Source organism: Emydura macquarii, unplaced genomic scaffold (assembly GCF_026122565.2).
Source record: "Emydura macquarii macquarii isolate MOO-44397 ecotype Brisbane River unplaced genomic scaffold, CSIRO-AGI_Emac_v2 contig_2897, whole genome shotgun sequence".
Classification (NCBI taxonomy): Eukaryota; Metazoa; Chordata; order Testudines; family Chelidae; genus Emydura; species Emydura macquarii.
This window is the reverse complement of record NW_027133034.1, coordinates 30,244,987-30,260,152: the sequence shown is the minus strand read 5'-3', so window position 1 is coordinate 30,260,152 and position 15,166 is coordinate 30,244,987. Positions and strand designations below refer to the sequence as shown.

The following is a 15,166-nucleotide window of genomic DNA, read 5'->3' as shown; positions in this document are numbered from 1 at the left end:
GAATGGAATCCCACATTTTAAAAAGCTAGGTACAAATATTAGACTTTACTAAAGATGGAAGTGAATGGCTTCTTTTTACATTCAGTGATTAACTTCAATTATACTACTCATATGTGTATGGCTGTCATTAAATAATCATCATCCCTGGTTTTAAAAAAAATAATGAAAGATGATTGAGCAGGTCAGAAAGAGATTGTTTTCCCACAGACTACTTTAATGCTCCAGATGTCTACAAGTTTTATTTTAAAACATTTTTAAAGTCAAATCCTGCAACATGTTGCATTCTCTTAACTCCAGTTGATTACAATGAGAAATATACTGAACACTAGGTATGATCAGACTCCTAGCAAACACAGTGGAGACTACATTTTAACAACTTATGTAATGAGAGAATCTAGCACAGTTTATTTATCTCAAAGTGTTTTATATATTCAGTAAAAGCTACAACTCTGGAAAAATAGTATGACTACTGATGAGATGTATTTATTAAGGCAATAATTTTATTCATATGTCCTTTTCACAATAATAAACTCTGAAGTACAGTGACAAAATGAAGCAAATTTGAATTCAAATTGCTGCTCCATGAGAGCAGGTTAAAATATTAACCAAAAAACCCTGACTCATATTTTTCAAATTTCTGTGTACATGCATTTAACAGTTGAGTTGTATGTATGTATAGTCGCCCAAAACTGTTAAGGGATTATGAGATGAAAATGAAAAACTGATGTTATGGTCTATATGTTGCTCTTTTCATATTAATTACCCAGGTCTCAAGCATGTGTGATTCATCATTTTTTGTTTAGTTTCGGAAACTAACTATATACCTAAGAGGTTCATTCAGTCCTCATAGAGCCCTGAAATCCCTTCATCTCATACAGCCATCCCTTGTGGACAACTCTGCAACACCTCCCTATTTAACTCTCTTTTTTACCCCCATACAACCAGCCATTTAGAAACACCAGTGTCAGAACCCTCTTTGTTCCAGGTGGTGCAGGTAATTTCTTGGCAAGACAGCATAGCTGCAGCTATTATTAAAATATGGCTAGGCAGATATTATGGCAATAACTATATTCTGAAAAAAGCTCTCTTAGATGAAGAATCACCTCGTGTTGGTGATGAGAAAAATAAGACGTGCAATTAGGATTAACACCAAAGTAATACACTACACTACACCCAGACAGGCATTAGGGGAAGTGTTCATAAAATGATAAGCTATTAGGCTAAAAAGCCAGTAACCTCCAAGGAAGTAGGCTTCAATATGATTACAAAACTATCTTGGCTTTATTAAATGTATTAAAAATAAGATTAACTACTAAAGGTTGAAACTCTGACACTGACTCTAAACAGAGTATATCTACTAGAAATGGATCAGTTAAAGACCTGAGAGGCAGAAAGCACAGAATCACAGGAGGGAAAATGCGGAGCTGATGGGGGACAAAGCAGAATAGCAGCAAATGTGGGCAATGAGACCAGCAACTAACCAAAACTCTTGGGGTTACAGGGAAATCAAATTAAAAACCTTGATTTCACTAGAACCAGCTGGGACTCTCTGTCTTTCTGTCCAAACTGGGGCAAACCCAGCAAAATGGCATGCGAGGTCATCCTATTTTCAGCCCAATCATTTGAGCTACTGGAGCACTCAAAACACTATTATTGATGGGTAGTGGGCAGTCTTACCTAATGGTCAGGATGGGTGCCTGGGCTTGTGGTTGGAGCAGAAGTGACGAGGCCCAGTGGCAAGAGATTGAATCAGGAACTGAGTTATCAAGTCCAGGGAGTGAGATGGAGTCAAGAGTCAGGAATCAGGAACCAAGAGTATAAGGATCCAGAGTATCAACTGAAACAGGGGTGGGAGGGGAACAAAGAGGACGTCAGGAGTGAGGAAGAAACTGAAAGCAGGAGCAAGAAGCAGTCCCAGAAACACAACTGCAAATCTGGGATGCTTCTGAGCAGCCAAAGACCCAGGACTGCTGCAGGATTTGAGAATGTGCCTGCTGGATTCTTCAGCTAATCAGGGGGGCAGGTTCATTAACTGAATCAGCTGAGGACAATGAGCTAAGTCTGGGTTCAGCTGTGGGTTCCTCATAGCCACAAACTGCCCTTCTACCTAAAGCAGATGATTGGTAGAAAGAGGAAACAAACCATCAGGAAAGAAGAGAATGGCGGGGGAAAACAAACAGTACCCTCCCCCCAAAAGAAATTACATGCAAGGGAATATAAAACAAAGGGAGGGAATAGACAAAAGAACAGAAAAAAAGAGGAGAAAACTGAAAAAAGAAGAGATGGCTGCAGCCATGTTAGATCATAATTTGAAAGGAAACTAAGCGCTTGTCTGCACAGAGCAGCAATGTGCACTATGACTTGAAGGTATGATTTCACATTGGTGCTCCAGGACCAGTAACATGTCTGTCTGAAGGCTGAGTTCCAAGGGGATAGCATAGCAATCTGCCTCCATCGACTATGGCTGCCAGGCATCCGGGTTTTGACCAGAAAGAGCCTGGGGAAAAGGTGGAGCCTCGGGAAGGGGTGTGGCAGGTGCGGGACTTTGAGAAGGGGCATGGCAGGGTTGTCCAGTTTTCAGCAATTAGAAAGTTGGCAACCCTACCATCGACCCTCAAAACCTGCTAAACTCCCACAAAAAACAGAGCACAGCTTTGCAGAGGATGGCTCCTCTAAGAAAATCTCAAAATTTAAAAAGAGGATTCACTAAGAAGAGTGTTTCTGGCTCACACGTGGAGAAACTTCTGAGACTTCAAGTGAACTTGTGGCAGCCAAATCAAGCAGAAATGCTAGGGCTGAAGAAAATCAAAAGCTTACCAAAGCAAACATTCTGGAGATGATCTCTGAGTTTAAGGCCATGGCGAATGATCTGATGACTATGCTTCTCTCAGTAAATAAGGAAGCTGCTGACTTGGAAGATAGGCCAGTCTTTATCACTGTGACTCTAAGAAAAGCAAGTCAGAAAGTACTGCAGAGCCCCATGGCTGTGATGGACCAAAGAGACAGAAATGCTGCTTAAATTGGATGATATAGAAAACAGATCAAGAAGGAGTAATTTCAGAATTAAGGATCTGCCTAAAACACTGAAGGAGGAAATCCAATTTGGTATGTAAAAAAATTTAATTGTGCAGTTATTACATCTGAACTCTCTGGCAGAGGTGAAAGGGGAGAGTGCACACAGGATGCTGCTCCCTTTTCCTGGGCCTCGTAATACTAATAACTCAGAGACCTAATTGTGAAAGTTCATGATTATCAGCAGAAAAATTTAGTTACAAAAAAAGCCAGAGAGCATTCAGAACTCATGCTCAAAGGCCAAAAGCGGCAAAATTTCCATGAGCTTTCTGCCCCAACTTTAAAAAAGAGAAGAGAGCTGACAGAAATTATAGCAGCATTCAGGTAGGTAGGTATCTGCTATAGATGGTGATTTCCATTTTAAACTCTCATTCAGCTTCCAAAATCAGCATTATACAATAAGAGACTGTGAACAAGGAAAAAATACACTTCAGTTGCTTGGGATAGAAATCCAAATCTCAGACACACTGTCTCTGGAGGGTTGTCTTGTAACTACAACTAAGCAACTCAAAAACTCTTGGTAAAACCCAGGAAAAAGGAAACAGGAAAAGAAAAGACTCAAGAGACCATACTAGTAGCGGCAGAAGTGAAGCTGAACAATAGAACTTGGATACCTGAGTAGTAATTCAAAGACTAATCAGAAGGGACTTCCTGGGTTTCACCAGGAATGAACAGATGGAGAGTGACTATGCTAATGTTATAAGCAAAATAGTGTGACGCTTACTTTAATTGGGTGATGAGTAATAGTTGTTCTCTGTACTTCAAAAGGTAGAGGAAATAATGGACAATAAGAAGGGAGAGGAGGGAGAGATTTCAAGGTTGGAGGAGTTTGCAGAAAACAGAGAGGGGACGGGAAGGAGCCTTTAGGGTTCTGGGTAAACCCTCCCTGTAACACAAATAACCAGATGGCAATCTATCCCTGAGGGCGAGGGTCAAAGTCCCATAGCTGAAGAATATACCTCCTTTGGATTGTAAGAGAAGCAGTCCAAGTGCTTATGGGAAGAGTACAGGGGTTAGGGTTCAGCAAAGCAGAGTCATTTGGGGACGGTTTACATGTTATGTCAGTATTTCATTTGTGGATTTAGAGTAAAGGGAATGCAGAAGAGGGGAGTGAACTGGGAATGCCAGGTAGAGTTAGTACAAGAAGTATATATGGAAGTTTACATACAGAAATCAAGCCATATTGAGGTACACAATAGGGAATACAACATAAATAGAAACAAGAGAGACACTGGTAACACAAGGGTTCATTTAATCAAACAGCTAAAGAATCACAGTAATTTCAGGTTTTTCAATAAGCTAAACAGTTATTCTCAATTTCTCTGACATTCAAAGATGTTACTTTGAAAGAAAAAGGGCTAAATCATGTCATTAAAAGGAAAAAAAAAGTCCTGGGAGAATTTAAACAAATACCTCCTCACACACTATTCTACTTCAAGACGCTCATTTTCAGGAGGGGCAAATTATAGACGTGAAAGGCAACTGGTTTCAACAGACATTTTGTTTCTGCTAAACAAAAGAAAAGAGGATTGGGATTAATATTTGCTAAACATGTACTTTTCTGATCAATTTAAGGATAAGGAGGGATGATTTATATTGTTGAAGGACACAACTGGTAAATTATTAATTACAGCGGGCTCCCAACCAAAAGCAAAAAAGCCTTTTTAAAGGACTCCTTTAAAACACTACAATACTACAGGAAAGGGGAAATTATACTTGGAGACGTTAAGTGAGACAGTTCTGATAAAGACATGTGATAGGGAAGCAGGTACAGCACTGACTTCTCTATGCCAACAACTCAATCTTTCAGATTGCTGGAGAAAATTGCACCCAGGGGAAAGAGACTGCACATTTTATTCACACCCTTATTCGTTATATACTAAAATAGACAATGTTAATCTCTAAATCCTTAACAAAGCAGACAATATCTGCAGAAATTGGCAACATTACATGGTCAGATCATGCACCAATGGAAGTAATATTTGATAGCTGGGTTGGTCCCAAAGGTCAGTGTATTGGAAAATGAGCTGCTTGCTTCTCCAAGACAAAGATCAGGTTGCAACAATTAAGAATACATTATTCAATATTTTTAAATAAATGAATGATACAGACAATATAAAAAAGAGGCCTTCTCTGGGAGGCAGGTAAAGCAACATTTAGGGGTCAGCTGAAAAGCAGAGGCTTTAAATTGAAAAAAAGAAGGATCTCAAGAAAAAATAGAACTAGAACAGAAGATAAAAAGATTACAAGACAATAATAAAAACACAGGTTCAGAAAAAAACATTTCAACAATTAACTAATATTAGAGGGAAGCTGAACATGTTGATGACAGACACCTCTGAAAAAGCCCTTAGGTATAGAAAGCAGAAGTTTTATGAAAAAGGAAATAAAACTGATAGACTATTGGCTCGAAAGCTTAAACTTGCAGGAACACATCAGAAAATGGCATTACATGCAGATAATATAATAATATTTTTATCTAACCCAAATATTTCCCTAAAATTAGTTTTTAAGAAATCCAGGACTTTGGGAAAGGATCTGAATTTAAAGTAAATTATGCCAAATCTGAAACGTTAGCTATAAATTTGCTAAGTCATTCCTCCAGAAAACATTTGGGTACAAATGAGCAACAAATTCTTTAAGATACCTCAGAATTTAAATCTCAAACAATCCTAGAAGACCTCTATGGTTTAAATGTCAAACCATAACTTCAGCAAATGAAAAAAGATCTGCAGTGCTGGGAAGAAGTATGCAATTCCTTGGTGGGGAAGAATAGCCACAGTCAAAATGAATATTCTGCCAAGGACATCTTTCTTATTTAAAAATCCTTCTGTGATTATCCCAGGTAAAACCCTAGCAGGAATACAGAGGACAACAGTAGAATTTATATGGAGCAAGACAAGACCAAAAGTGATCCGGAAAAGAGGACTAGCGATCTTGGTCTGTAGCACGATAAAAGAAAATTTCTTTTAGATTCTGTTTCAATGGTACCTCACACCAGACATGTTAAAAATATATAAAGACTGAATGGGGATAAATGTTGGAGAATTGTGGTGAAAGAGGAAAGTTTAATGCATACATAGTAGACTACAATCATTAGAGTATATTGGATTATGCAATATATATATGGATATGCAATCCATACTATGCATATTATGCAATCCATAATCAAATATCTCACACAGTTGGATATTAATTACCCAATATCCTTTTGTAATCCTCCTGTGGAAATGGTCACACAAAAGAAAATGAATTAATCTCTCATCTGCTACTAGCTCTTTGGGTATTGGTAGACTCATTGGAAAAAAGAAGGATAGCTCAACATTGAGGAATGGGAAGTTGTGATTGCAGAAAAATTAATACACCAATTACGTACCCTGAAAAATAGACAGAGGACAGACAGATAATTATTTGGTTACTTTTTATTTAGTACTCATAGAAGTACATTCACCTGCAAAAAATCCAGCAGTCCAACACCTGTCCAATTTTTTTTTTAAATATTAACATTTGACAGACATACCTGGTCTGTTAAATATATATAGAGAGAGAGAGAGATTTCACTCAGTTTAATAAAATCACTAGAAACGAAATAGCTGTTGTAACAATGCTTACTCTGTAATAGGTTAACACACTGTTAAACAGAAAAATCTGATGACTATAATCCTATATATATTGTCTCTTTAAACAAAAGCTAACTGTTGTAATAATTGTTTTGTTTCTGATATTTACATAAAGGATTTGTAAACTTAAAACTTCCTAAATATTATTTTTAGAAGAAAGAAATCACACCCATAGCACATTTCCTCACTGTATACACAAGCTCTTAGTTACCCAATCCATCACTAAAGATGTGGGAAACCACTGACCAAATCCTTTTGGCATCACAGAAAAGAACTGTTCAGCTGTTTTGTGGCTCTACTTGAAAAACAATATTACTGCTATGAAATTGAGAAAAGCACAATATTTTAAGTTACCATTGAGAAAAAACGGAAGAGTGTGCTGGTTATAGTTAAGGAATGGAGTCCGGGGATTACCTTTCAAAAATGAAGTGTTTGCCAATTTGCCTCATTACTGTGACTTACTTTAGGTAAATTTTCTATTATTTATAACTATCCTTTGGGGAAAAAAACAAAACAACAAACTATAAAAATAGCCCTGTCTGGGATGATTTAGTTGGGTTTGGTCCTGTTTTGAGCAGGGGGTTGGACTAGATGACCTCCTGAGGTCCCTTCCAACCCTAATCTTCTATGATGATAACACATATTTTACCTAAGACAGAAGAACTAGTACTTTTATCTCTATGTTAAATGTATTTAGTTTTTGTTTTTTGTTTATTTTCACCATGTTTAGGAGCAGAAATAAGTCAAAGAAACACATACATTCAAGGTACTTCTTTTCCCCACAACATATGGGAATTAGAGCTTTTGCAAAAGAACTATTTTTAAACCTAATGTAAAACAAAATGTAAGAATAAATGTTTCATGTTAAGAGCAATGGGCTGACAATAAGGAAACCTGGATTCCAATCCTGTCTCTGCTACTTTCTTGCTGCAAATCAATCAACCTCTCTGTGCCTCTATTTACTCTTTAATAAAACACATCATAATAGTTATGTCACACACACAATTATTAAAGAATCCTCAGATGAAAGGAGCTATAGAGATGAAAAATATAATCATCAAACCTGGAAAGCCACTCTTATGGGAAAGAATTTACAATAAATCTTACATAAAAAGGCACAGCATGGAAAACAGAGATTCCAGTAGAAAAGTTTGGTTAAAGACGGAAATTAGAAACCAGGTTTCCAATTAACCTAACGTAAGGGGGAACTGATTAACCATACTTCCTTTAAACATGAAAGGTGTCACATCTTACAACCAATTTAATAATTTAGCTGCCAGAGTGCAGTGAACTCATTTTTATATACTGCACAATAGGCTTACCTCCCATTGTATGAGATACCTGGACTGTTTCTTGAACTACATGGTTCAGACTTGGAGTAATTCTGACATTTTTCATAGCCTAAGGGGCAAGCCAGCAAGAAATCCCTTTTAAAAAGATTTACTCAGTAATATCAGCCACTTCATAGCTGGTGCATTTAGTGCAGCATAGTGGCTACAGTTTTCAGTGACACTTTTTTAATTGCCATTATTTCAGGTGCTGGTAAACACTGATTGTTTCAACTGCTAAATGATGGCACTGGTGAAAGATCCTGCAAACCCACAGAGAATTATATCCGGAGCCCTATGAATTGGGAAAGGGCGGATACTTCAATTAACCAAGTTATATGCGGAGCCCTATGGCCTGGGAACGAGTGATGCTGAGCCCTAGAGTGTGAATTGGGTAAGGGTAGGTGCCTTTCCCCCAGACCCCTATGGATTGGGAAAGGGTGGGGGTGTACCTTAAGTGGGTTATGCCTTGAGTCCTACAGATTGGAGTAAAAATGGGGGACCTAGTGTGCGGGTAACATACCGTGAGGGCTGGCATCGTCCATCTCCGGCCACTTATCAGGACTTATGTTGTTAGTAGGATGAAAGGTTACCCAGAGCCTTGCGGCAGGATCTTAGTAAGGAGGTTCTTAGTTATGGGAGAGAGATCTCAAGACCAAGACCATATAGAAGATCCTCGACATCCCATCACTATTCAGTTGCTCGGGGATTTAGTGAAAGTTCTTCACTAAATATGCAAAAATAGGCAGCAAGTAACCTGTTCAGGGCTGTCCTCCTCATAGCATTTTCTAGAACATTTAGGCTCAGCAAAGTGATGATTGGATTAGTAAGGGATACTTCAAGTATAGTTTGGATTTCAGAGATTTATAGTTGGGTGAGAGATTGGTCATCTTGACCTTGAGAATGTCAAAAACAGACCGTAAAGGGCTAAGCGAGTCCACAGTGCTACAAGAAGAGGCAAGCCAGGGATTTGGGGCTTTAGGGACTTACACAGCAATGAGGCTGGTTGGAGATGGAGTCCTCTTTCTTCATAGAGACACCTCACAAATTACCAGTTTGTGACAGTTTGAAAAGAGTCTTACCACTGCAACATTTTCCCTGCGCATTAATTCAGTTCCCACTTGTTCGAGATCAGGGCAGCAACAATGGTAGCCGAACTCACACTAGGGGCTTTGGGGATACAGGCAACCGAACGCTGGTATTCAAATGTATACAGGACAAGCTAGCTGTTGGTGTCTCCTGTGGCAGGTGCCCAGTACAGGTTTTTGTTCCATAGGGGGTCCAGTTCCCTGATAAACCAAAGTCAGAAGTGGCCTTACAGGAAGGCATCCCTTAAGGAAGCAAGGCAAAGGGGGTTGACGTGCCTAAAATATAGTATATTGGGGGAGACAACCGGCTTTGCCCAGGAGCCCATAACCATCATACTAGAGAAGAATGGTAGGATTCTAGCAACAAGCAGGAACCAGGTGGGAAGTGGGAGAGCTGACAGCAGTCCTCCCATACAGATGTGAATGATAAAGGAAAGCAGGGATGTGCACAAGGGGAGGGGGCAAGCAGGAGCACAGCCCTCCTCCCCAAATCTCTGTATGTCCCTGCAGCCTGGGGAGGGAGGAAGCAGCAGGATGGCTAGCTCCTCCTTCCTTCGCCTTACAGTGGCAGCCTGCTGCTTCTCCTCTGCTGCTGGAGTCCCACAGGTTGCCTCTGCCTCTACCCCACGACTCACCTCAGGGGGCAGTCTGCAAAGCAGGCAGTAACATTGGGACTCCAGCAGCAGGGAAGCAGCAGCAGCAGGCTGCAGCTGTAGGGGTTGGGGGAGGAGGAGCTCAGCTGGCAGCCAGCTGCCCTACTGCTTCCTCCCTCCACGGGATGCAGGGACACAGAGAGTGCCACTGCAAGGGGGAGTCGCTGCCTCCTCACGGCTTGGCATCCCTGCCAGAGGCATCCCGAGAAATCTGGGGGGGGGGGGGGGGGGGGGGGGGGGGGGAAGGGAGGGTCTGGTGAACCTTTCATTTGTGTGTATTTAACGTGCCCCTCCAAAAGTATTTAAATTTGAATTCCTGTACTTGCCCCTGAAGGAAAGAATGATGACCTGCACAATACAAGTTACTGTCGGGGATTTCTCAGACGAGTTAATAAAGTTAAACCACATCCCTTGCATCTTCTTCTTCCTGCATAGCTGGGACAATAGCTACATCTTAGTTAAGAAACTGAAGTAACTCCCTTTTCCCATTGCTGTTTACACCCTTCAGATGCTAGTACATGATGATAATATACCCAAACTAAACATATTTGGTTCTGTAAAGCACGAAGGATTCTTTCTCCAAGAATCAGGCAGCACAGACAATACTGAAGATTATTCACGATACCGGGAAGTCTGGTAAATCAGCTTCAACTTCATGGTGTTACAGTGGTCAATTATATACCCTTTCTTATTGATTACACAGTACGTTTTAAATTTTGTATCTATTCACTTACAAATACAGACATTGTCCCATCCGGAGAGAACAACAGTGATAATGGTCATTACATGCAGAGACACTTTAATCACTCTACTTACATCAAGGATCCTAGGGTTACACTCGGGGCGGGGGTAGGGTGGAGGAAGAAGGGGGGGGGGGAGAGTCCTTACAGATAGGTGGCTGGTGAGACAGAAATTCTAAAAGCAAATGTGCTGTTCTCATTGGAATTAGAATCACTAAGAGGACATCTGGCTTCCTGAGCCATCTGATGCTTACACTAGCCACTGTCCTTGAGTAGCAGGTATGCTCGTTAGCCATTTAAATGAGTTTTGACCTACAACTTGTTAGCTGAAAACAAGCTCAAGCTTTACAGTTCTTTTAATCTTTTCAAGTAAATTAGTCTCTCCAACCCCTTTATTATTTTTGTGGCTTTTCTGTGATTTCCTCTCAGTATTGAGATGAACAGAATGTTCTAGAGATGGTCTGACCAGTGCAGAGAGTCTATCATCAACCACTGACAAGAGACCTGTACAATTGAATAACAAATTGTAGTTGTATTTTTTTCGGCCTTATTACATTACAATTTCTTATCTCATACATGGGAGAGGTCACCTGCTACCCATAGCCCTCTTTGGTCACTACTGTTCACCAGTTTTCTCCCTCACATTTAAGGCAGGATCACATCCAGAGCATTCACCTGCATGGCATGGCCTGGCCTTGCACTCAGTTGCCTCCTGGTTTTACCAATAACTGATCCGCAATCTAGAGTTCTTAAAGTAACATCTCCCTTCTTGGAGCCTAATTTATTAAGTTTTGATACAATACAGTTTCCTTTGGCCCTTCATGGCCAAACCTGGACCCCCTTGTGGCTTCTAATTCAAGCTTGTAGGGAACTCAGTTTCTTCCTCTTGGTTAAGGGATCCCACAATCCTCCTCCTTGGCAGGCAGGTGCAATGCTCCTCTCCAGACTCTCTGCCCTCTCTTGTCCCTTGGCTCTCCGCCCTAGAAGGCCTGATTTTAGCCATATCAATGAAGTCACATGACATGTAGGTTATTTTCCTCACCTGGGGAGGCAAGTTAAGTGTCACAAGTTGGGCTGGACCCCTCACTCCACCTCACTCACCAGTTGTATTAAACTGCATTTTCCTATTTGAAAGTCATTTTCCTATTTTCCAATTATATTTCTAATCTTGCATTTTTCTGTCCTTCCTGCTGTTTTGCAACTTCTCCCAACATAGTATCATCTGTGAATTTAATTAATATGTTTATCCTCACTTCCAGATCATCAATGAAGATGTTAAATAAGACCAGTCCCAAAACCAATTTCTGCAATTCAGCATCTCTCTCTCACGTCGCTACACTGAACAAAAAGCAAATAAGGGAACATAAAGGATAATTATCAAGAGTGATTAACATTATATATTACATTACATTATACAGCTATCCATACACATACTATACGTATGCATATACTTACACATGTAAAATATATTCTGGTGCACATAAGCAGGTGTCTAAAGTCCGTTATTTGCATTCAGAATTTTATGCCTGCAATTAACTGAATCTGTACATCTAATCTGACTAATTGCCTACAAGACATTTGACATTTACAGTATTCTTTTTTCTGTGAGAAGATTTTTCACTTAACATGTTTATAGCATACAGCTGAACAGGGAAAGCCCAAGTCTGTCTGCTACAAACAAAAACATTGGGAAAGTTTAACTTTTTACTTTTCAAAGACTTTTTTCTATGACCACAAAATATCTTTTTTGTTTCTACTCAGGTCTGGTTATTTTATTATATGTGCAAGCGTAATACTGTTATAATGTCAACAGCTTTGGTGATAATTAAATACTGTAGTTACTGTACTTACATTGGTGAGGTGAATGACTCCTTTAGATGTAACAGAGCAGCCCATAAATCCAACATACTGCAGCTCAGGACAGTGTTCAGCAAATGCTTTTACGGAGTGATCTGTCACCTACACAAAGAGATATAGAGAAAGCACTTGAAGGTGACACTCTTATCTACTCAATACAATGAAATCTAGCAAGCATCTCAGCAACAAGTGGTGAATTGTTAGTTCAATAGTTCTCTTTGTCTTGACAGTATGAGAGAGAAAGTATAGCGTGCCTACAGGTCTGCAGATATATATGTATGGGATAAAAAAGAATCATTTCCCCCAGCAAAAGAGAGAGACAGTAACTACTAGATGATGGACTGTGAATTTCAAATTTTACTATTGAATTTATCTGCAAGGGAAAAACAATCCATTCTATCTGTTTTTCACATAACTTTACACAACATCAAAACATCAACAAATGAAAATCATTACAAGCTCCGCAGACTCGTGCTGTCCGCATCACTAGCTATGTACACAGTATTTGAACTGTTATATTTCAAGAAGTTTTTAAATTTATCTTTCAAACAACTTCCACTAAATCTAAATCATCTAGAATCAATACCATCTTTTATTTTAAAATACAATCCTAATTTCTTGTCAATGAGTAAATCTTTGACTAACAGAAGTCAGTGTACTGTACATAGGCTAGTAGTTGTAAATAATGCTTTGTTCCCACTTCCCTAATATTCCAATATAATCTCTGCTCCCTCCCACCCACCTCCCATTATAAGACAGCTGTAGATGCTGTGTGTTTTATTATTTTGGAATATTAATTTTTTCTACATACATATATATTGCTTTATAATTAAGTCTATGCAACAAAACTTAATAAAATGTAACATGAAAAATGTGCTGCATGAAATTTGATGCTTAAATATTCTGAATACTAGACTTCCTGCTTTAAAACATGTTTGGTCATTGGAAGGACAAGTCTGTGGTCCTTTCCTTAAACCGTTAGTCTCCTTCAATTTTAACTCCTTTATATTTTCCCATATTATTGTATTTTCCCAATGGTTTATTGAGCCATGACTTAAATCAAACAAACCCAATTTTCTCCATCACATTTTGGAATTCAGTTTTATTATCCAGCCAAGAGAAAATTAAATATTTTCACTAGATTTTCAGTTCTTCACTACAAATACCTATTTTACACTGGCTTTATTTGTTAAAAACATCACCTTGTAACTTTCTTATCTACTTTAAGCAGACATTGAAAACTCACCATCCTTAAGTACAGTGTATTGTGCACATAATATAAATACAACCAAAAAAAGACACTTTAAAAAAGAAATGAAGCCACTGGCATCAACATTAACCTGTTGAAATGTTGATCTCACCTTCAATGTAATACGTGTCTGAAACACATTAAAGCTAAGGGGTGTGTTAATAAATACAAAGTGACTCGCATTGTTGCCACTTGTGGGGATTTTTTAGTTTGCTTTATTTGTTTTTGTTTTGTATTTTCTCCTAAAAACTTGTTTAAAGAAAAGAAAAGAATATATAATGTACTATAAACAAGTCAAGCCTATGCTTTTATTGTCATGTAACCCCTTCATCATTTTCCTCCCCCCCCCCCCCCGCACTAGTTTTCCATTTTCCTGAGATTGAATCAAAAAGGATGTTCATCATATATATAAGTTCTATGTTCAGTTAAAGGTAGTAAAGGGCACAAAAACCTACTGCCCAAAGTCACTGATAATTTTGCCATTGGTCTCAATGGGAATAGGACTGGACCCAATGTATATATCCTGAAAAAGTTACAGTGCTACAAAAGTTACCTGATTCTAAATGCCGTAAAACATACATCTAGATACATCTTGTTTCCTGTCCCTTGAAAATATGAGAATACTTTGTTTTACACTATAATATTTATCTGAAATAGTAGAAAGAATGATTTCTCTACATAGCATTAAAACCACAGGTATAGCTGTGCAGTACGTTTTATTTCCAATACAATAAATAACTTTTCAAATATATTTTACCATGTTCTAAACACTGTGTGCAATATTACTTCAAAGAAAGCTCAAACCTCCCCCACCCCCCATTTTTCTTTTCACCTTCTTTTGATTGATATTCTTTTGCAGTATTATTTAATCATCTCCCATTCACAGGATGTTTTTGCTCCTCATTAACACATAAGCAACATTTCATCATTTAAAACTCGTGCATTCAAAACAGTGCTGAACAACAAACAAATCAACTGTAAAATATTCAAGGATGGTGTGAAAAAGTAGCCCCTAAGAAGCACCCCCGCCACCAGCAGGCTGCAGCATGACGAGAGAGCCTCTCTCAGTTTCCCCTTTCTTGACAGAGTCCTGAGTAACTCCACACCATAGCTCACCACGTAAAAATAGCCTTTTGTGTGCTTAATTTATTACCAAAAGTCTCACAACTATAATGCAAAATACTCCAGTCCATCAACATCCCACCTCACCATGCTCTGACGCTTAGGCTCTGGTGTCTGACTCGTGGGTAAAATTCACCCTGCCTGACCCAGGGCCCTCCATCTGGGATCCTTCTCTGCCATTTCCTTCCCTGGTACAGTTCTAACCCTTGCCTGGAGATATCAGTGGGCTCACCACTCCAACTTTCCCCAGCCTTTAGCCCTTTCTGGCCCTGCTACTTCGGCTCTTTGGCTTAGAGAGCCAGCAGGCATCTCCTGCTGCTGCTCTCAGCCTTCATCCATCACTAGCTCTCTCTTGCTGTGGTCTTCTGGCCTGGAAAGGTTTGTATGTGACCCTTAACTGCCTTCTGCTTTCACCAGCCTGATGTGGCCCCACTGCC

The 15,166-nt window shown here is 39.3% G+C and overlaps 1 protein-coding gene across 3 annotated transcripts in view; it reads right to left on the bottom strand.

Annotated features, from left to right (window-relative positions):
- FBXL17 (F-box and leucine rich repeat protein 17) overlaps nucleotides 1-15,166 on the bottom strand; it is a 422,229-nt gene that overhangs the window by 288,542 nt on the left and 118,521 nt on the right. For 2 of the 3 annotated variants that reach the window (XM_067568742.1, XM_067568743.1), the window contains exon 5: nucleotides 12,353-12,460. In XM_067568742.1, coding sequence (XP_067424843.1) covers nucleotides 12,353-12,460 — 108 coding nt within the window. Of the gene's footprint in view, nucleotides 1-11,268; nucleotides 11,544-12,352; nucleotides 12,461-15,166 lie in introns of those variants that run through there. The other variant, XM_067568744.1, reaches the window with a different exon arrangement.